Raw genomic sequence first — 22490 nt, forward strand, 5'->3', positions numbered from 1 at the left:
ATGGTTCACAGAATGCGTATTTTAGTTCGCTCTCTTGACACCCTGCTGATGCGAGTGTTCGAGTCTAGCACGGTGGGATGCTTGCCTGATGTTCGCGCAGAGCCTGTGCTGGGAAAACAAGCGGAGCTTTGCGCCTTTTGGGGTGGCATTCCTCCCTCTCCATGTTTGCATTGCTCTCCAAACCCACGCTTCACCGCAATCAATGAAAACGTTCCCAAGAAGTGTCAGGAACAGCGAACGCTTGTTTTTTTAAGCAGTGTTCGCCAACACCACGAACGCTGCGGAGTCTCGCCTCCGGTTGGATGTTCTCTTGCTTCGTCTGGAAACACCCTCTGCGCCGACTAACCCTCGAAATACAGCATGCCGACACCGCGCACACTGCCAGTGGCCCTGCTAAATACGCTGGCCTCCTAAACAACACCTCCAGGCATTGATATCCGAGTGAACTACTTTGTTCAGAGCACACGGCCGTCATCACCCTTCAAATTCGAACCCAATCTTCCGTTTAGCTTCTACATTGACCGATTAGCACACCTGCCCGTCTGTCGAGGTAGACTGGCCAGGAAGTCCTGCCGCTTCACCAGTGTCTCGGAGACAGCGTACGATGAGCAGAGTGGGCGCCTGTCAGCGGCACAAGGGCGCGGTTGACAGACGCTGCCAACTGTGTGACGTCAGGGCAATGTAAGCAGTGCATCTGAGGTAAGAAGGACTGCAGGCCATAGCTAGAACTCGGTTGTCACACTGTGCTAAGGAGAACCCGACGCCGCCAGCCGCAGCGCCAGCAGCACCAGCAGCACCCGGGACTCTCTGCTTCTTCAAGCCGCGCGCCCCTTCGCGCTGTGCGCTCTGCCGGTCGTCGGCACGCCACACACGCAATCGTCTCGGAGCGCACGCTTCCAGCCGGCGTGCCGAGCGGTATCGAACGCCGCCGTCTATTGGCCGCCGGTCGCGGAGCAACCTGTGACGTCACCGAGCTGACCTTGCCCCGCGGCCGCGGCGCAGCAGCAGTATGTGACCTCTGCTCACCTGACGTGGTGTGTGCAGTGGTGTATGCTTGTGTTTTTGCGTCGTCCGGCTGGTGGTGTTTGAATCGCTGTCCCAGCGCGCGGAGATGAGGCTGGAGGAGGGGCCCCGGCCCGGGTCGGGTCAAAGCGGGGTCGACCCAGGTCAGGAGGACCGCCTATCCGAGATCAGCACCGACGGCGCCATGAGCCAGGTCAGTGACGGACAGCTGGGCTGCACTGCTCTCTGCATAGAACACCACGTGAGCCAGCGCACCGTGCTTTGCATCTTAACAGTTTTAAGACAAGAGTAAGAGTAATAGCGTCGTTCTCTGGAACCAAACCAGGAGAATGGAGACATAGATGGAGATGGAGCAGCCTGTGGCTATGTCTCCATTCTCCTGTTTTTTTCGCCAAAAAATGAGGCTATTACTGCTGTGTTATCTATGTGAATAGTGCTCTTCGCAGATGCACTCAATAATTTACGCAATTTCTAGGCGGAATTATCGTTGCGAGCGAGGACAAAGTGCGACGCTGAATATAAACCAGAGAAGAAACCATCGAACTGCTGGCTGTGGACAATCGATGGGTGATGAGCCAGTTCGTGCTGAATGATGAGCCCGGTTAGGTGCCTTTTCTGACCTGAATGTAGTGCAGAGCGCGCGGGCAAAATCAGATCCAAACGACTTGGATCCTTTTCCATGCTTCTGCGCTAGTCTTTAGACATCGTTGTAACATGGCTGAGGTGCTCAAGTGCACTAGAGTGACGTGACGGGAGTGGGGGGGGGGGGGGGGGGGGGCTCGGCATGTTCAGCGTACGTGTCGCGCTGCTGTCGCGAAGCAACCACTTCGTGAGTGCGCGTGCATTAAAACAGCCCCGGGCATTATTAATGTACACTGCTTTCAGTTTGCGAGTGCAAAGAGGAAACCTCTCTTGCTGTTGTGAATGGAAACATCGCTGTTGTTTTTTAGCCCTTTCCATAGTCGATCCTTTTGCTTCGTGAACGAGGTGGTCACGGCATAGGATATCAGAAATAATATTAATTAACGCAATTTTTGCCGATCATAGTAAACGGCAACGCCGATGTACTTCATGATTGTTGCACAGTGGGTGGCGGCCATTTTGCCCATTTTTAACTAGTTGTTTATTTGTTCATTCATGTAGTTCATTGTTCATTGCCCAGTCAGCAGTGCTCATGAATGTTTCCTGCACGGTGATCTGGTTGCCCGTCGGCTAGTCTTTGTTGAGATTTGTACTCAGACTGGGTATTTAGCACCTACAAGATAGCGTCAGCGTTCCAATCACTGAAGAATCAGGAGCACGATATGAGCGCTTGGAAACTTCGTCTTGATCAATAATGATACGGGGCATGGTTAATAAACAGGGGACATAGATAACAACAGAAGAAATGGAGAGTAATAGCATAAGAAAAACCGCGTCCGTGCAAGCTGGGGTCTTCCATCCGTCTAGACAGGCCCTTCGCCTGGTGGGCGCCTTTTCAACTAACTGAATACTTATGACGTTTAGCGTAGTTTTGGATAATTGCTCCTGCACGAATGAGCTATTGCCTATAAAATCTGCTACTGACGTGTCCTTTAAAAAGTATGCAGTTCAAAGGTATTCTTTAGCAATGCCTAATTTATATATTCGTAAAAATATATGGTAATCCTGAATAGTAGTTTCTTCCCCCCGCAGTTGTCAGCTCCCCTAAATCTCTAAAAATCTCTAGATCCCTCAGATCTCTAAAAATGTCGCGTCATAATATTGCACTCGAACAAGTAAAAGTGCAAGTACTTCTGGTCGCGACGCATATTGAAGGGCAGTATATGCACTAACCGAGCATGGTGTAGGGCAGCATCTGCGCTAACCGAGCATGGTGTAGGGCAGCATTCGCGCTAACCGAGCATGGTGTAGGGCAGCATCTGCGCTAACCGAGCATGCTGTATGGCAGCATTCGCGCTAACCCGAGCCTTTCGCGAAGGCCAGCCCGCGGCATCGGCCGTCTGACCTGGCTGTGGATCGCTTACAGGCGCCGCCAAGCCTCTCGCCATGTCGGCACGGACGGCGGGTGCATTATGAACGTCCAATGCCGTCATAAAGGCCGTCAGCGGCTGTCTGGAATGTCGCGGGCGAGGAGTGGCCAACTAAACTTGGCCCGTGACATTTCCACGGGAATAGCGCGCTCGACAGCCACGTTAATGGCACGCATTTTTGAACGCCGACTAAGTTACAAAATATCACCGCACGATGTTTTGGCACGTGAAATTCATCATGAATATCAAAATATGTTGCAATGTTTAGGCGTGGCTCATGGTGATAAGCTATTCAGATATCTTATATTTTTTGGTGCTACCGTTGAGTATCTATGTTTGCGTGACTGCGAAAAAAGCGCCTGTTTATAATGCTGAGTCTGCCCGTAGATGTTTATTGATTAACAATGTCCATATCCTTTAAGCTTGCAAACAGTAAAACTAATGCATGGATGCGCATGTGATTTAAGTTGTGCCGCCCCACCTTGACACTGCTCACCACCCCGTGTCACTACCCTGACATCGGTCACCACCACGTGTCACTACCTTGACATTGGTCACCGCCCTGTGTCGTTACCTTGGCATTGGTCACCACCCCGTGTCGCTGTTTAGCGTGCGTGATTGGTGGGAATACGCAGCTGGCTACATGAACTGCCTGATTGATGAGCAAGTGGCAATAATCGCTTAATTGGTGTGCAGCCGGTATTAGCCGCCAATCATAAAGGGGTTGTGAATCATGGATGGCAATGTACAGAAATTGGGAATGCACTTAGTTGGAAAGCTGGAGATTGTGAAGAAAAGTTGCAGTTTGTGTCTTGGTCACGTATCAGCCCGCGTTGAAGCCAAGGATTGGAAGAAGTATTGTGATCAGTGGACAAACTGAAGGTCAAATGACGTCAGCGAACTCAGGGTCTCACACCTCAAAATTTTGTAATAACAAAAAAACAAACAAGAACCAGGGGCGCAGACAGACCCTTGTTGGGCTAGGGGGAAGGGGGCACAAGGGTGACGAAAAGTCCCCTGCTGGTGGAGGCCTCCCTAAAAGAAATCATCGGATATGGCTCAGTTCATTTCCATGAAGTTCAATTAATTTCTTTTCCTTGTTCACTTTTTTAGTTGAAATAGGATGCAGGCACTAGCAAAAAAATGCAAGTTTGCCTGTATCGCGGGGTCAACAGCATTCAAAAATCAGGTATTAAATGACCGTATCAAATATAAAGCTTGCGGCACTACTTCCATGCTCTACACCTCCGTTACAGCTTTATAATTTTTTTCGGGCTTCTGGAGGCATTGGGGCTCATGGCCTGATTGTATGTAGGCCGCACATCAAAATCTGGTCAAACATTTATTTTTATATGGTCATGCCATGTTTGCTTTAGGATATTGAACCTTTCTTCAGAGCTTCAGAGAAAAATGGCGTACGTAAACATTGTTTTGGCCTCGCGCCGCGCGTTTGCAACTCTGGAAGCCAAAACATCGACGCCCAGCGTTATAGTCTCCACGGGCAGTGCGGCCTCGGTTCAATGGCTGACATCGAGTGGCGGCCAACGGACGGACAGAAACGGCCACAAATGGAAAGTAGTACATTTACACGCTTTGTGAGATTAATCCATGCCTGAGGGTATGCTGGTCCTCAGCAAACTAGCGTTTACATGGCACGCACCGCAAACTCCCGACATGATGACAAACCTTACAACGGAAACAATTACTTTCGGAAGCATCATTTCACACACGCGGTCTCGCGGTCTCACACACACGGTCTCGCGGTCTCACACACAAGGTCTCACGGTCTCGCACACACGGTCTCACGGTCTCGCACACACGGTCTCACGGTCTCACACACACGGTCTCACGGTCCCGCACACAAGGTCTCACGACCTTGAACACGCGGTCCCACGGCCTCGCATTTCACACCACACGGTCGCTCTCGCGCACCCTCGCGCTCCCGGAGCACACTGCCTAGCGACCAGCGCCGTCTAGTTCGACGAAAACTGCAACGCTGGGTGTAGGTGTTCTTGCACCTCAGGATTGCGAGCGCGCATGCAGCAAACTATTCTATACAGGTTTTTTGCCTGTCGAGTCGGAATGGCCGTCTCCAGGTTGGCATGTGCTGGCCCTGTCAACACATCATGTTGACCCCGTGGCGACCCATTCTTGAAACACTGACCTTTACCTTTACCCTTTACCTTTCCAGGGCAGGGGGCTCTGTGGATACAGTACGGGGGGAGGGAACTTTGTTTGCCGGTCAGGGTTTGAAGGGCTCCCCCACCCCAGCCCAGGGGACCTACCGTCTGCCACAGTGACGGCGGTACGGAGGCTGGGACCCTCTGGTCGACAGGGAGGCCTTCACTGGGGCACAATATGCATCCGTCCGCTGCCTGACGCGGGAGGCCCTCTGGCCGGGGCAGTTGGGCACGTTTCGATGTGGGGCCCTCTGTGACTCAAAAGTATCCATTGCGCTGCAGGGGCTTGCCAACTGGCACGGGGACCCCAGTTCGGTTTATCGAGCCCCTCGCCCATCGCCGAAGTGGGGTGGGTCCGTGCAGTCCCACTCCCGTGGGTCCCACTCCGTGCAGGGCCCTGACGGACATGGGACCCACGCATGGCACCATTGTAAACTCTAATCCTAAGTTCTCAGATCTCATTCCACTGTCGGAGGCAGTGGCGACACGTGCCAGACCCTGGAGCCCTCCAGGGCCTGGCAGAGTGCTCCAGGGCCTCAGGGCCTCCAGGGCCTGGCACTGAAACATGGTCTAAAGATCCATGTATAGCTATGACCGAAGCATGCTGTTCTTTTCACGTGCTCTCAAGCTAATTGAGCTCCCCACTGACGTTCATATCTATCAATTACCTGCAGTGCCCGCTCGGTATCAACGCTATAAACACTGGCATGCGTCAGTTTCAAGTGCAGGTGTTGATACCGAATAGCTAGATTTAAAACGTCTATATCTGGCCACAATTTTGCGAAACATTGGTCCAGACCAAGACGCTTAGCTCAAAACTATGGCTTAGGCTGGGTCAGGCATGCCTTGATGCCTAAGCTTTCGCTGCTTCGGCCGGTCCTGTTTCTAATGGGGTAAATCAAGGTAAAATGGTTTCAATTAGCACTACCAGATATACGGGCTATCATCGAAGAGTTAATGACAAATTCGACGGATTAGCAGGCAGCTTAGATCCAAATAAGTTGGCGCTTTAAAATGCGTTGAAATATGACGGAACAACCTAAGTTTTGATGCCATCGTGCGTCATCGCATGCTTTTAGAAAGGTGCTGAGCTAGGCTCTGAGATTTAGGTTGGGCAGTGCCCAATGTGTCTTAAGTGCCCCAACACGCGCTCGGGGCAATTTGACCTCGCCCCTCCGAAGGTCCTTCCACAGATTTTCGGAGGCACGGCGTGGTTGCGCCAAACTTTTCATAGTCGTACGCAATTGAATAGCGAATCTTTTGGTGCAAAAATTAGATTGATCTACCAAAGGTTAACAAAGGGAGGCCGTGGCTCTCGGCGAAGGTCATTTCTAGAGATTCGTTCAATCTGATAGATCGCGGTCAAAACTAACCGGTTTGTTTTACTCCAGAGCTTGTTTGAATGTATAATATCTGGCGCTCACTTCGAATCAATTAACTACAGAGACTGCAACAGACTCTTCCATAGATTTGTTAAATGTCAGAGGTCACTGACCTAAGATGACTGTTTTGAGGAACATACTGCCTAGCGTAATTTCTGACGCTGAGTTGGATGGCAAAATAGCAGCAATTAGGTTTTTCCCACCTTAACTTTATAAATGTCTAAAAGGTCACTGGTCTTAAATAAACACCATTCAACTTTTGCTTAGAACAGGTACCTAGGTGGTTGCATTTGGTCTTGGGCACCTAGGACACTAATCCGCATTTTGACCTTGTTTGCTCGTTTGGCACGAGTGAGTTCAAATGTAGGTCAACCAACGCTGTGAATTTGGTGGTTGGTTATCTTAATTTCCGAGATCTCAGGAAATCAGCTTGCTCCCCCATCACCATCCTCACCCGAGCGAAGGGTGTTCAACCGTCCACCCAGGCCCGTATTAATGGAAGCGTTGCCGACATTCGGGGTTCCGTCCCTGTCCCTATTCAGAGAGCTCCCCCTGACCGACTGCGGGTCCCTTGCCAACACAGAACGCCCTGTTAGGCACTCTCGGTGCCTGACCGGCATAGGTGCCCACATTGTTTCAGGTGACCCGACCGATGTAAATTGTGGGCCTCGGCCCTGTTTCCTGCTTAGGAAATGGTGCCCAGAGCTCAGACCGTTGCGGAGCCACCTGTTCGGTGTTAGTGGTTTCTACATAGGGGTGCGCCAGAGGCCTCCTATCAGCGCATGAGGCCCTCTGAATGGCATTTGAGGGCCCGGTCCTGCGTTCTATAGCCCCTTAATACGACATTCGACAAGCCCGTCGGTCTCTTCGGGTCTGTTTGGACCTAAGGGGCGAGGGGCACTTGACACCTGTGCCCGCTGTCAGCGCCTGTGCAGTGTTCCGTACCACATAGGCGCTCAACCTTCACTTTTCTGAAGCAATGAAACCACGCAGGGTCCCACAACACTCACAAGTCTCTCACCTCAGCATTTTGTAAGAATTTGGACTCGCCATGCTTAGGGGTTGATGTTCCATATCGGCATACGCGTCGCTAAAAGGGTGGGTTCCACATTTGTGAGATTTTGGATCGAAAGGATCATTTTGAAGACCTTTCAGTGCAGTTCACAGCCCTGCCCTTCTTTAAAGCTAAACCCTCCTAGTTTCTGAGCCATATGCTCGCGAAAATGTAAAGACTTTTCGGGGAGAGTATTTCAGGCCACCTCGGCATTCATGGCGTCATGGCGTCATCCAAATTCTGCCATTACATAAGCTTTGCGGCGATCAAAGCCGAGAAATACATAATGCTCGGTTCGTTCTTATCTGACGTTTATGGGCACAATTTTCAGACATAACAGGCGTCAATTGGCTCTCTGTCAATGCTATGCAAGGCACGATGACTTGATCAAACCATGACGCGTTGGGGAGCATATTTACTAAACAGATAATTGCGCTTTCTGGAGCAGTCTTCTCCATTTAAAAAGTCTACCAATAGGTATACATGAGCTTGTTCCATCATATCTGATGTTTGCTTCAGTGTCTTCAAATGTTAAGCATTCCATTTAAAGAGAGACCACGAATAATTAGCGTTCAGAAAAAGTTTTCCCCACATTGTTTCAAGGACGAATGTAGTAGCTCTGGTCGCCAGCCTGCTTGGCGGTGTTTTCTCAAGTCACTAAGCTGCCATCATCTGGCGGATTCAGTGAAGCGTCACATTGTGGACTTTATTTCTCCCAAATGCCGCTTTGCACGTGGACTCTTTTCTAAGCGCACCTTGACGTTTGGAAGCAAACATAATGCATTGTCTGGTGACATAGTCGTTGAAATCTCTACCCATGTACTTCTTGGTAAATGGCTTGTGCTGCCCATTGTGCCAATTGTGAACTGTCGTGTCTTCTGGCATCATTCACGCCAGTGGAGGTGCCACTTTTTAGCCCGCAGGCCCCCAATGTGTGAGTTAAAAGAGCTCGAAGTAGGTACACCTTGTCTGTAACAGCTGACTATGGTTCGCAGAAAATGACACCGTTGTTGGCTGTCATGAGCTAGAGGTACCACTTTTAGACTCTTTTTGTCCGCGTATTGCAGACCCGTGGAGACTGCATCCCTGCTAATTTGGATGAGATCAGTTTGAAATTCTCGTGTTCAGACGCGGAGGTGACAATGATTATTGCGCTGAAGTGTCTTACATGAGCCGGAAATGAACTTTGGGGCTACAAAGAAAGGAAGAGCCGTAATCTTATGACGAAGCGTTGTCTGCGTGATTTCGACTCAAAAGTAATCAAAATTCGTTTGCTGATCACGTCTCGTAGGTGCTGCAGTGACATCACACAATGCTATCAATAGATATAACTGGTCCTCCAGTTTCACCAGAGTATGTTTTTGAAGCATGTCTCAAAGGTGGCGCACTCCCTTTAACGTTGGCATTTGTTGTACGAACTTTAACTTTTTTTGTGCTAATCTGCCATATGTTGCAATAGTGGCGTGCAAGATCCCCATAAATACGCGTGGGAGAATCATAGGTATTTGATGCCAAGCAGTGACGACGTCTTCTCTCCAACACCCGCTGTAGGAAAGCGGTTAGCGCAAAATTGCTCTCCTGAACGAAGATGTAACTGCGTTACGCAAGCCGAGGCAGTTCAAGTGTTTACTTGTCCTCGACTAGGTATTAGGTGGTCCATTCGGGACTTCTGGCTCAAGAAGAATAGCTCGGCGCATCGCGCTCCTCCTGAAGTTGTGTGTCGGTGTCTTGTTTCGCGGCTTTGCCTCTTGCCGCCGACCCGTTGTCCTCCGATGGCAATGATGTATTTCGTAAGTGTTGTTCCAAGACTACGTGACATCACTGGCGCAAAAGATTCGCTCGGACGGTTTGAGATCGCTGCAGCTCCCCCGCCCCGCAGAAAACGCCACTGAAGTCTGCATAACAAAGTCACTCCAATGAGAGCATAACTCCGTAGAGTTGTGGTCTAACGAGGCCTCAAGTGACGTCACTGCGGACGTCGCATTCCGACACAGGGGGTTGGAATTCCCATTTCACTGATTATGAATATGACTGTTGTTTTTACAGCAGCCGCCCACTCGAAAAGCTTTTTCGATGGGCGGTGTGCCACTCAGGCTTGTCGTATTGGTATCGTATGGTGATGAAGTGGTTCGTCGGTTTTAACTTTAAGGTGAAAAAACAGCAAAATGCAAGAGGCTCAAGCGAGTAGCTCTCTGACATCGCTATTTTGCGGTTCTCTACGGGCAATTCCGGTACCTACCAACTTTGCTTCGCTGTCTGGTACGAGAACCATTGGAAATTGAATTGTTGAATTGAATGCGTCTTTCAGGATGCGCCTTCAGTGGACTCTCAGTATTCCGGTGACCTTGACCTTGGAGAGCTGGAAAAGGTGGAGCGAGTCAAGGTCGACAAGAAGAAGCTCGAGGACCTGCTGTTCGGTGAGTACCCGAGTCATCCGAGTCCCGCTAGTCTCGGTCTGAGTCTGTGAGGTCTTCTTGGTCGTCGTGTCTTTCGTGATAGTGTTCCCTGTGTCGTCCCTTCGTTGATGGTCATCTCATATGATATGCCATTCCTTGTTCTCCAGGTGGTTCGTCTCATCACTGTTAGTCTTTTGCGATGTCTTCCTTAATGTCGTTGGTCATGTTGTTCGTTGCGATGCGATTGCGATGCTCTTTTCACAGCCTGGTCCATTCAGTCTACAAAGCGTCTTCTGTTATTGATCCTGTTCCTTACTTTATTTAACGAATATGTGTAACTAAGCCACCGACGCAGCGAGGAGGGAAAATAGTATAAACACCTGCAAAGCTCTGCTGAAACGGAACTCACGACTGAACTTTGACCTTTGTGGAAAATTAGCAGGTGTTACATAAGCAGGAAGTTGTTGAATCGATCGATGCATTTTATTACCACAGTCCCGCTCCGTTTTAAATGACGTCGTTTTAAACACCATCATTCTTGTAAACTCCGATTGAGTGGTGGACATATTCCTTTGTCCTTAAGAAAATGGCCATGCGGACTAAAGCCAAGAAATAGCGGTGCCAGCTCCTTGAGAATTGTTGTTTTAGTTACGGTGTCGTCGGATGCGTCGGTTTGACGAGTCGATCACTCGTGAGCAGCAGAACTGAGTCGAAAAACTCGATCTTTGGAATCGCCGCACAGTCGTCCACCTCCGGCTCCATCATTTTTTCAGCATGCGAAGTTCAACTGACACTAGAGCTTTCGCCGGTTTGTGGAATAAAGTGTAACTCGTCCGGCTTCCAAGTCGCTCAAGCTCGGCTACGTTGCGGTTGGCACAGAAACGAATCGGAGATAGGTGCTGTTATCAGTCGGTCGCACTCCGTGTAACACTAAAATTCCACTCCTCTTAGGCACAGTCCGTCCGACCCACACGGAATTCACGGGGTTACCAATGTTTACTTTCTTGTCATGGTTCAAAAAGCTGAGGTATGTACACTGCGAGAAGATCGCGTCTGTCATCTGGACGCCGCGAGAAGATCGCGTCTGCCCCCTGCGCGCCGCGGAAAGATCGCGCCTGTGATTTGTACGCCGCGGGAAGATCGCGTCTGTCATCTGGACGCCGCGGGAAGATCGCGTCTGCCATCTGTACGCCGCGGGAAGACCGCGTCTGCCATCTGAAGAGAGTAGAAGGCTTCGAGTGTGAAGCCGCGCACCAGACGTGCTCAGTCATAGTTCACCGCTCATAAACTGTGCTACGTAAACCCCATCAGGATAAATCGCCTCGCTTTTTGGTGTTTTGAGTATGCTGGCCGTGTTGTGGTGCGTTAGGGTGTCAGTTCAATGACGGCACCAGCAACACATCTTTTGCGACATAGGAGAAGCGAGGAGACCACTGAGGCCATTATCATCACGTAGATCATGTTTAAACATTGATGAACGTGGCTTGCCATATTTGGGAACTCCTATTGGTACGCATTATCGGTGCACTGGAACCGAGTGAGCGCACTCATGCAGCATGCTCTGAACTTGACGCACAGAGCTTGCAATGTTCATAGTCCGCATGCTGGACACGTATGGCTGAAATCTTGGCCGACTTCGGGCCTGCGAGATCTTGTCAATTTTGATCGACGATTGAATGAAGCCATATGTGTGACTGGTGAAATATTGACAACGGAGGTATTTTGGGTGGATGTTGATCGTAATATCTAAATTACGAACCTGCGAAATTGCCATGGCCTCTAGCAGTTTCAAGGCGCCGCTCTGGCGTGCGTTTGCCCGAGCTGCTTTCGAGCCGCAAATGACCATTGCCGTCGACACACCTTTGACACTTGTCACTTGTGTCACTTGTCACTTGTCACTTGTCACTTGTGTCACTTGTGACACTTGTCACTTGTCACTTTGACACTTGACACTTGACACTTGTCACTTGTGTCACTTGTGACACTTGTCACTTTGACACTTGACACTTGACACTTGTCGACACACCTTTGACACTTTGTCAACACCTGAACAGAGTCGTTTCGATCTGAGTCACAGCGTGCTATGCCTGACGTCGGCCTCAGAAAGGTGAGATTGGGTGGCTGCCCGGGGTGATCCAAATGTGGCCATGGCCCAGACATTTCTGAGATCACTTTTTGGTCTGCAGTCAGTACGCTCTCTTACATCACAGGACTGATTCCACGTCCCTTCCCACCCTGGCTGCCGCTTTGACACAACTCCTCAAAACGTGCAAAAACCGGACTTCTCTGGTTTGCACAAACAACGCGAAATGACGTATCAGTCTGCACACATTGAACCGCACTTTTGCCGGAACGATAGCCTGTTGCTCCTCAGACAGTATCAGTTAGTTCCATCTCTGCGAGACCTGGACCTCTTCTTGGCGTGCGGTCTTCTGCTTTTTTCACGATGTGAGAATTCTGCTTGCTATGTTCATCTAATGTGCACCGCTTCATGTCATTAGGCTTGTTGCTTTGTTGAGAGGCGTGTTACTACCTCACGCGGGCAGCACAAGTCACGCTGGGAGGCCTGCGTGATGTCAGTCTGTTTCTGAAAGATCAGTCTCCTTAGCCGTGAAGTTCACCCCTTGTTTTGCCCCGATCTTCCGTCGGACCGCCGGGTGATCGTCCTTCAGAACTGGCCCCCGGTTCCTCCCCTTCCAAGAGCCGGGTTCGGCGCAGGCCGCAGGCGGAAGTGTGCACAACGTAATGCACGATCCGTTCACGGCAGAGGCGCCGGCTTCACGCCGTTCTCAAGACGTGAGCTAGACGCGGGCGACGTGCGCGTCTTGAGAGGACGCGTTCTCAAAATCCTGTTCTCGAGCTGCCCGAGTTGTCCGGTAACGTTGCTTCGCTGCTGGATCTCGTCGCCGATAAAAAAAGGAGGATCGATCTGCCGTCACGCTAGTCACGTGACATGCGTGACGAGCGTGATGTGAAGCGTCACGCTGTTGCTGTTGACAGTGCATTAATTTCAAAAGTCACGTAAACTGTGTCGGACATTTCTCCAAGTGCAACGCTGAGACGAGGTTCAGATGTCGCCGCCATTCCGTCCTACGGAGATCCATGTTTATGTTCGTGAGGGTGACCTCATGTGCTGGCAAAAGGACGCTCCTCGTCATGGGGTGCCCAGTTGGCGATTGAAAAAGCGCATGGTGGCTTTGAACATTTGCATTGCGTTTGTGCGCAATAAGGAACTGTTCGTGACTAGGTTGCGTTACCCTGGGAAGCAGCTGGTTAGAGTGGCAAGACTCAGATTGTTCCTTCCACTGCGCTGTATATTTTCTCGTCAGACATGCTCTGGCTTGACACCTTACCGGCTCTGACACCAAAATATGTCTGTCCATCTCGCATCGCTCGTCAGCCCACCCTTGCGGCTGCGTCGACGTGGAGACTGCGTCCGCCTCTGCGTAGGGTACCTTTGCACCCCAACGGCAGCCGGCTGAGCCGGCCCGGCCGAGCGGCAACAAGAGAGGCGGTTATGAGCGTCGGATGGATCTTTTTGGGCACGCGCATAGACACGCCAGCGGCAACACCGACCGCATATTGGACGCCGATCACATACAGCGCTCATTAGCGACGGTGTGACGACCACAGCGTCTTCCGTCGGCGTCTGTGGTCAGTTACAGCGGACGCGGTCTGACCACGTGCCTGTCGTCACGCGCAGACGCGCAGAAGCCGGCTCCGCACTTCCGCCGTAAGGTTGACGATTCTTGCGACGGTCACGCGGGGTCAGCAGTTTCTGACCGGCAAGTGATGACGTGTCTGCTGCGTACGTCCCCGCGAGACGGTGTTTGTGAGTGGCAGGGACTAGGGGCAGGGGTGCAGCTGCCGGGCGGCTGAACTGCTCTCGGTGGGACAGGCGCCCCGGTGCAGTGTCTCCGCCAGCTCAGGTGTCGGCAGGACAGGCGCCCCGGTGCAGTGCCTCCGCCAGGTCAGGTGTCGGCAGGACAGGCGCCCCGGTGCAGTGTCTCCGCCAGCTCAGGTGTCGCGACAGGCGCCCCGGTGCAGTGTCTCCGCCAGCTCAGGTGTCGCGACAGGCGCTCCGGTGCAGTGTCTCCGCCAGCTCAGGTGTCGGCAGGACAGGCGCCCCGGTGCAGTGTCTCCGCCAGCTCAGGTGTCGCGACAGGCGCTCCGGTGCAGTGTCTCCGCCAGCTCAGGTGTCGCGACAGGCGCTCCGGTGCAGTGTCTCCGCCAGCTCAGGTGTCGGCAGGACAGGCGCCCCGGTGCAGTGTCTCCGCCAGCTCAGGTGTCGCGACAGGCGCTCCGGTGCAGTGTCTCCGCCAGCTCAGGTGTCGCGACAGGCGTTCCGGTGCAGTGTCTCCGCCAGCTCAGGTGTCGCGACAGGCGCCCCGGTGCAGTGTCTCCGCCAGCTCAGGTGTCGCGACAGGCGCCCCGGTGCAGTGTCTCCGCCAGCTCAGGTGTCGCGACAGGCGCCCTGGTGCAGTGTCTCCGCCAGCTCAGGTGTCGCGACAGGCGCTCCGGTGCAGTGTCTCCGCCAGCTCAGGTGTCGGCAGGACAGGCGCCCCGGTGCAGTGTCTCCGCCAGCTCAGGTGTCGCGACAGGCGCTCCGGTGCAGTGTCTCCGCCAGCTCAGGTGTCGCGACAGGCGCCCTGGTGCAGTGTCTCCGCCAGCTCAGGTGTCGCGACAGGCGTTCCGGTGCAGTGTCTCCGCCAGCTCAGGTGTCGCGACAGGCGCCCCGGTGCAGCGTCTCCGCCAGCTCAGGTGTCGCGACAGGCGCTCCGGTGCAGTGCCTCCGCCAGCTCAGGTGTCGCGACAGGCGCCCCGGTGCAGTGTCTCCGCCAGCTCATCTCTCGGCAGAACAAGCGCCCTGCTGTAGCGTCTGGCCAGATCTGCTCTCAGTGGATCGGGTGCTTTGATGACGGTTTCTCTGTACTTACCCGTTATGTGACGCATGCATCCTCTGAAACGCTGCCTTTTCCGCTTTTCGACGGCACTATTCGTTCCCAAATGCATGCCCGGCGGCGTACGTTCAAAACGAAGGTGAACGTTTGGGGGACGGATGTCAATTCCTCCCTCCCGACCACGTGCATGGTTTCTCGGGCACATTATCCTGCTCAAGTCCGCGTCGGCGTGAAACGCGTGACATGCGTGATAACGTGTGACAGCGCGTGTGACATTGTACTACCGTCCGCTCGCTGATTACATTCCGCCGCGCTTAGGAGCTTGCACGTGATGTTCATGTCGCAGTGGGTGAAAATCGCGTGACTTCTGATTACCACAGCCATGAACGTTGAATTACCAGAATGGGATTTGTCCATCTGGTTATCGCGTGTAGCTAGAGTTGGACGAATTGTTAACGTTTTCAAGGTGCTATATAAAAACACTGCTTTCCAGACAACTTCTCTGACAACCCATCATGCTTATGCGCTATGAACGCGTCGTCGCTTTTCCCCGGAATACTCTGCACGTGATGCGTTTGGAGGGGAGGGGGAGCAGGGAGCCACCCTGTCGCCGGGCCCCGAGGCGTTTGACCTCCCGCCGACGCCTCGGGCGTCTCTGTTGACCTCGGCTCTAGGGGTAACCGGCGGCGGGGGCCAACTTTTATGAGCTCTCTGTGCAAGGACATTGTCCCCGGATCGATTGCCAGAGCTGGGCGGGGTGTCGTGGGACCTCGTCGTGCGGCTGAAGGCAGAGGGGGGGGGGGGGGGGCGTCGTCCGACGGGATCCAACGGGCCTCCCGGGGCATCTGCGGACGGGTGGAGCTGGCGCGTGTGGCGTCCACGTGCGTATGCGGTACCGGCTTAATTGGTATTGATCACTTTCAGATGAGTGGCGTCCATCAAGAGGCGAGGCCATGAACGGGGGGGGGGGGGGGGGGCAGACAACGTGAATTTAAGCTTAAATTAGGCGGGTGTTTTTGTATGCCCGGGTTTAGGGGACTTTCCAAATCAGGGAGTATCTATGATGTACGCTGGCAATGGCGATGCTTTTAAGTGTTGTTAATAGGTGCCGGAAAAAGCTACGTTGAAAGAACGAATTTAACCTTGTGTACGACAGTGTGCCGTGGCGTGCCCTGCCAAGTAAGGTGGTGTCATACTCCTGCCCCCCCCCCCCCCAAGTAATGTGACGTCATACCCTGATCGCAATTTGCACACGCCACGTTTGAATGAAGTTTACCTGGGACTGGCCATCTTTTAAATAATTATCAGAAGCTGAGGAAACATTACAGGGGTCATACGGGTGTTGAAGCATACATTGACACGCAGAATTACTGAAAACCCTGAAAATGACCAACTGATGTTTTGTATTTTTTCCCAGTCCTTGCTGGAAGGCTTGCCTACGCAATAATACTGAAAGCCACAAAGTGTAAGTTGTATGGCGATAGGCAGATTTGTATGGTGTTCTCAGCCTTCGTCACTCTCTGGTCACTCACTCTTTAAGTGCAGAAATAGGACCGTATACTTTTCGTGTGCCACGAGTGTGTTTCTAGCATGAACCTGACTTTTCGTTACCGTTCATTTGATGTTCAAGAAGACCAAACATGTTGGCGGCCGTAAAACAGCGAAACTTATTCCTGTGGGATATGATGCAATGCTATCATAGCGCCGGAGTGAAACAAGCACAGCTGATCCAAACATGCATGTTATGCCTGCTATTTCGATGCCATATTTGCTGCTTCGTCGCGCACGTACGGTATTATGTACACGTGCAAGCAAGTACAGGGTTGCTGGCATTTTCAGTTTTTATTGGCGATTATCAGCTTGTGCCACACGCGTTACTACGAGAACAAATAGCGGTTTCGGCAAAAGGTGTCGGGCTTCCCACAATTTCCCAAGTTTTTTGCCCAAAGGTCATTGACTCCTTCTATATGCATACCAAAAGTGTGCATCATAGCAATACCGGGTTTCCTTAACTTATCGCGCGAGCTATTTCAACGCTCGTGTTTTTCAGCTCCTTCCGTTGACAGTTGGTACCCGGCCTTTTCTTCCAGATGACTCCGGTCTTGTAACGCCAGGCGGACATCAGTACTTATCAGTACACCAGAGCTAACGTCAGTAAACCAATACTTGTACATCAGATGTCAGTGCATCAGTGCATGTGTCTGTACACCAGCGCGGTTCACAGCTCTGCCCCTCCTTAAGGGAGCATCCCGCCACCTGTGTACTTTTTACCTATTTTTATGTCAGACGCGTAGCATTTGATCAGCAATACCATTTTTTGAAACCCTTCTGAATAGCGCAGAATTTCGATTTGAAGAAACCGATCATGGTTTAGGAGCCTAATTTGACTCCATGCTCACCACTATGAAAGCATTACAGCTCATTTGACTTTATTTCTTTAACGTGCGTGTTCTGTTACGTTTACAGCATACTAATGTGCCCAAATATTTGTAACAACTGCTACGAAGGCTTGAAGCACTACGTTAAAACAAAAAGATATGTGAACATCAAGGCATTATCCCACGAGTTCAACGAATTCTTGGTAACGAAACATGGTATGATGGCTTTGATTTCTTCTTTATGGTGTGTACCACAGTGGTGCTTTGCAAGGCGCACTTCGGCTTTAAGAATGGAAGCTTCCCATGATCCATGTGACGCACTGGCTCAAACTTCAACCAACCAACCTCTTGGTAACAAGCCCTTAATCGCTGAGCCAATCACGACCGTTTTTTTATTCGCACCAGTGGGAGCGCACGGTGGTTGTCATGACGACGGTGGTCATAACTGCAGAGAAGAAGCGTAGTTCTGCTATAAGCGTTAACAGCGTGCTTTGGACCCAAAAGTAATTAAATTAAATAAATTTGATATCGCTTTTATGCCTTGACGGTGCTGCAATGACGCTAACCAGTGCTATTATTGTGCGTAACCAGTCCTAATGTTTTACTAGGACATTCTTTTCAATTATGCCCGAAAGGTGGGACACTCTTAGCATATAAACCCCATAGTTTCTGAGCTACACACCCACGGAAATGTAGACTATTTCAAGGCCATTCAGGCATGGCCATAACAGCGTAATTCAAATCTTGCCACCCTAAAGGTCAGGCTGCGCTCAAGGCCAGGGAGAATATTATCGTTCATCCGTTCAGATCTGACGTCGGTAAACACGATTTCCAAACAGGGTGGGCGTCGATCGGCTCTCAATTTATGTTGAGCAAGCTGTGGAGGCTTCGTTCATGTATCACGTTGTGCTGCACAATGAAAGAAGTCTGACATGGTTACGTCGCTTGCTAAATATTAGGGAAATTATACTTGCAATCGAACAACTAGGAATGACGCCTTAACTGAGTATGTTAGTATGTATAACTTAACTTAACTTAACTTAGTATGTATAAGTGAATATTTTAAACTCGCGGATAAATATGTAAGAATACCACGAAAACGGGCCAACACACGAACACGTAACGACATTTGGCTCAGCGAACACTTCTAGCACCGACATCGCCACCTCTCGAGGGTTTGAAGTACCACAAGTAAGTGCTGAGCGACAACTTCGCGCGGCCAGTTTGGCAGCACCTCAACGTCATGCGAACGTTCTATGACGCAATCAGGCAATGACGTATTGAGGAGCATATTTACTCACTTTTGCTGTCTCGAGCAGTCTTTCCCGCTTAAAGGTACACACATAGTTTTAAGCAAGTTTATTTGATCACATCTGCTACTTGCTGCAATATCCTCAAAAGCGAAACATTCCTTATTATGGAACTGTGAGTCAACTCTTTTCGGAATCGAATGGAACACGATTCCGCCCGTGAGCATCACGATCGGGTCATATCGAGCCACGAATGCAGGTGGAACACTCGGCTCATCGCCCGGCTCCTGGTGCGGTGAGAGATGGAGGGGGCCGGGCTTGGCAAGTTCCTCGTAGGGGGCTGCGTGACGGTTGCGGGACCAAAATGTGCTCATTTTTGAAAAAAAATGTGCCACGGTTGCATGCTCTCCGACCCGTTGCAACCGGTGAAGGATAGGATGGGAAATGATGCGTTGCCTGCGAGCCTTTCTGTGGGATCTGTAAGCACCGGTACGAGTGAAAGAAAGTTCCTGGTAGCTAGCTGACCCTCAGCTTTATGTATTAATTATAATAGCATTATGTGTACCTTATAGTATAATATACCTTATAGTATAATATATAACACATACCTTATAATATACTAAGTATATTATATACCTTGGCCACAACAACCTGGTAAAGCAACATTTTCTTGCTTGACTGGAGCTCCAGCTGGTCTGTACTGAAGCGGCTGGTCTCCGATATGTTGATGTTCTCAAGTTGCCCTCATGACGGAACGTAACGTTCCTGCTATGTCCCCATGACGGAACGTTTTCGCTTTGCCCCCATGGCATGACTCGTTACTGAGTTACTATGAGTTACTCGCTCTGGCCAATGATGTAACGTTCTAGCTCTGCTCCGTGACGTATCGTTTTCGCTCTGCCTCCGTGGCGTAAAGTTCTCCCTCTGCCCCCCATAGCGTAACGCTTTCGCTCTGCCCCATGACTAAACGTTCTTGCACTGCCCCGTAACGCAGCCGCGCGCTGACCACGGCACACTGCACAGTGCATAGCGCATACACCGCGCGGTGTGCGCGTTGTCGCCCCTGACCCGGCGCGGAACGGCGTCTGCTGGGAGCGCGCCATGGACACCCTGGGGGGGGGGGGGGGGGGGGAGGGGCGAGCGTGCGAGCGCGCCTTGTTCGCCGCTGCTGTCCGCTGATGATTGATCGCTGGCAGCCGGTGTCAGGCGATGGGCGGGGTTGTCATCACTCCGGCAATTATTTGAATGCCTTCCACGGAAGGCCTTTTCATGGTGTGAACCAGGCGTGCTTCAACGCGAGGATAAAAATAATCCGCACCGTTTAAGTGATCATACTTGGTGACTGAAGTCTGACCTTAATTCGAAAGTACTGCTGGCCGTTCTCGAGCGACTTCTGCACTTGCATACGGCATGTCGTGTTTGTTGTTGGGCTCTGAGCTATTCTGAAGTCGTGTTTCATTCGACGATCGCATGGTAATTAAACGAGCACGCGCAGGCAGGACGTGGGGTTCGGAAGTTCAGCATTTATAGGGCATTGTAATTCTGAAATTCTTAATGCTGAACGCGATGAGAAGTTCAGCCCTCGGGTGATGATTTTACAGGTCTGTCGTCGTTTTTGTCGCGTTTCTGGCCGCGCTGGTTGCGACCTTCTCTTCTTTTGGGGGGAGAGGCCCTCTTTTCCTCCGGTGAGGACCTGAAAACACAGAAGCAAACAAGTGCGCATATATATACATATATATATATATATATATATATATATATATTGTAATTCTGAAATTCTTAATGCTGAACGCGTATATATATATATATATATATATATATATATATATATATATATATATATATATATCGCTTATATAAACACGTCATTTTCACCACCAAAATAAAAAACAACCAAAACCAAAAAAACGTCAAGTTTCCCATGTGAAGCCTTGAGCAGACTACCAAAGACGTAGAATTTGCTGTGGGATGTAACTAGCAATGCACGCTAGAACGCTTTGAATATTCCAGTATATGAATGAATAAAGTCAGTTTCAGCCAGCTTGTCCGCGTTGAACGGGAGCGTCCGGAATAACGACTATCCCGTCTTCAGCACTGGTTGGATAATGACTGGACGACTTTCTGCGCTCTGGTTAACTTTCATTTTCCATTTACTATGCTCCAGCTCAATATCATTTCCAAACACATGGCTCTCTCGCATTGAGAGCTGAAACTCCAGGGGGATAAACGCCTGGTCGCACCTCCTCTCGCGGAGGCCCGCTGGGAAAATCGCGTACACTCTCTGGGAAATACGACTCGGGCGTGGCTGAGCTGGGCCGAGCCGGACGCCGGCGAGCCGTGGGAGCCGCCGCCGGCGGCGCGGCCCGGCGGCGGCTCCCACGGCCGTGCTGTGCTGAGAATGGCGCCTGGAGAGGCGACACCGCCGCCCGTGAAGTTGGCGGAAGGGTGGGGGGCTGGGGTGGGGTGGGGGTTAAGCGAAAAGTGGCAGTGTCAGGGAGGAGCGAGCGGTCACGCTATACTATGAGACATACTATATACTATGCACCATACTATATATATATATATATATATATATATATATATATATATATATATATATACGTGTGTTTGTATATATGTAGACTATAGTCAGAGCTATACTATGAGATCGGCTCGTTGTCGTAATCACTCGGACCTGCGTGACAGTGGAGTAGTATTAGCGGTCCAGCTTGTGTTTGTGTTTTATATAAAAACGCGCTTAGCTTACAAGCTATTTTCAGGTCCTGTGTGGCCTTTTCGTTAAAAAAAAGTTTTCGCTTTTTTGTACTCTCCTTCGGCGTGGCGTTGCATTGCTGCTGGAGCGTTGCGACGGACGCTTAGCCCCTGAACCGAGCTCCCTTGTGATTGGCCACGAGGGAGCAACCCTCCGTTGTGATTAGTCCCCTGTTGTTTCGGTCTCTGAGCGGCGACACGCGCGTCGCCAATCAACCGCGCGCAGCGGGCGAAGCACGGAGTTCGCCCTGCGGACGGTTGATCGCGGCTGGCGACGCCACTGTTGCCTCTGTGACGTCACATGCACACGCATCACGCGCGATGCCTGCGGGGCATTTGCCGCGGGCGACAGTGGCGGGGTGGGCGTGATCTGTGTGCTGGTCCCGCGGTAAGTGGTGTGCTCAGAGGAAGCGCCGGTTCGTGCGTGTTGAGGTGTACAGTTGTCAAGTGGCGTTAAGATTTCGCTGAGAGAGGTTCGAAAGCAATCCCTGGCGTGTCGTGCCCTGGTATTGTCTTCGCGCGTGGGAACGTAGTCCCGCGCCTCTACGTTCGTTTGCGAACCTGTGAGAAGGAACGCTACGTTTCATCTCGAAACATTTGCTGTTGCCGTGCCAGTGCCAACCCAGAAGTGGGTGCCGCCGCACTACCGCTGAGGGTTTGTCGGCGCTCGCATGACTGCCAGCTTGCAACGGATCGAGCGAGCGTCAAAGGCGCGGCCATTGCTTGCCAAATTACCGGCTCGGCGCCGCCGAATCACCGGGCCTGGCACCGATAGGCACCGCCAGCACAGCACAGCACAGCACAGCACAGCACAGCGCAGCACAGTCCGCCGCCGCCCGTCCATTGCGTGGCTCTGACGGCCGCCGTGATCTGATCCGCGCGCGCTGAAGCCGGTGTCATGACAATGGGATGAAGAAGGGCCGTTGTGGCAGCCGCCGCACTGACGTGCGTTGAAATCGTCACAGCCGTGTGTGGCACTTGACCGTTGCAAGGCCCCGTCCTGGCAGCGTGTGCCGCACCACCCATCGGCAGGAATGAGCTTGTCTGGGGCTTCCCTGGACCCTCGATAGGGGAGGGTCGCCAGGGCTAACCAGGCGCACAAGCTTGAGAGGTGACCCGTCTGTTTCTGTTCGGTGATTTTTAAAAATTCCCACGGTGACCTA

The 22490-nt window shown here is 51.6% G+C and overlaps 1 protein-coding gene across 1 annotated transcript in view; it reads left to right on the plus strand.

Annotated features, from left to right (window-relative positions):
* The first annotated feature begins 1036 nt into the window (after positions 1 to 1036).
* LOC119092242 (protein bicaudal C) overlaps positions 1037 to 22490 on the plus strand; it is a 47676-nt gene continuing 26222 nt past the window's right edge. The window contains exons 1-2 of the mRNA XM_037215216.1: positions 1037 to 1216; positions 9960 to 10068. Of these exons, the coding sequence (XP_037071111.1) occupies positions 1112 to 1216; positions 9960 to 10068 (214 nt within the window). The 5' untranslated portion in view covers positions 1037 to 1111. The remainder of the gene's footprint in view (positions 1217 to 9959; positions 10069 to 22490) is intronic.

Source organism: Pollicipes pollicipes, unplaced genomic scaffold (genome assembly GCF_011947565.3).
Source record: "Pollicipes pollicipes isolate AB1234 unplaced genomic scaffold, Ppol_2.1 Scaffold_1600;HRSCAF=1878_pilon_pilon_pilon, whole genome shotgun sequence".
In the NCBI taxonomy this organism is placed as follows: domain Eukaryota; kingdom Metazoa; phylum Arthropoda; class Thecostraca; order Pollicipedomorpha; family Pollicipedidae; genus Pollicipes; species Pollicipes pollicipes.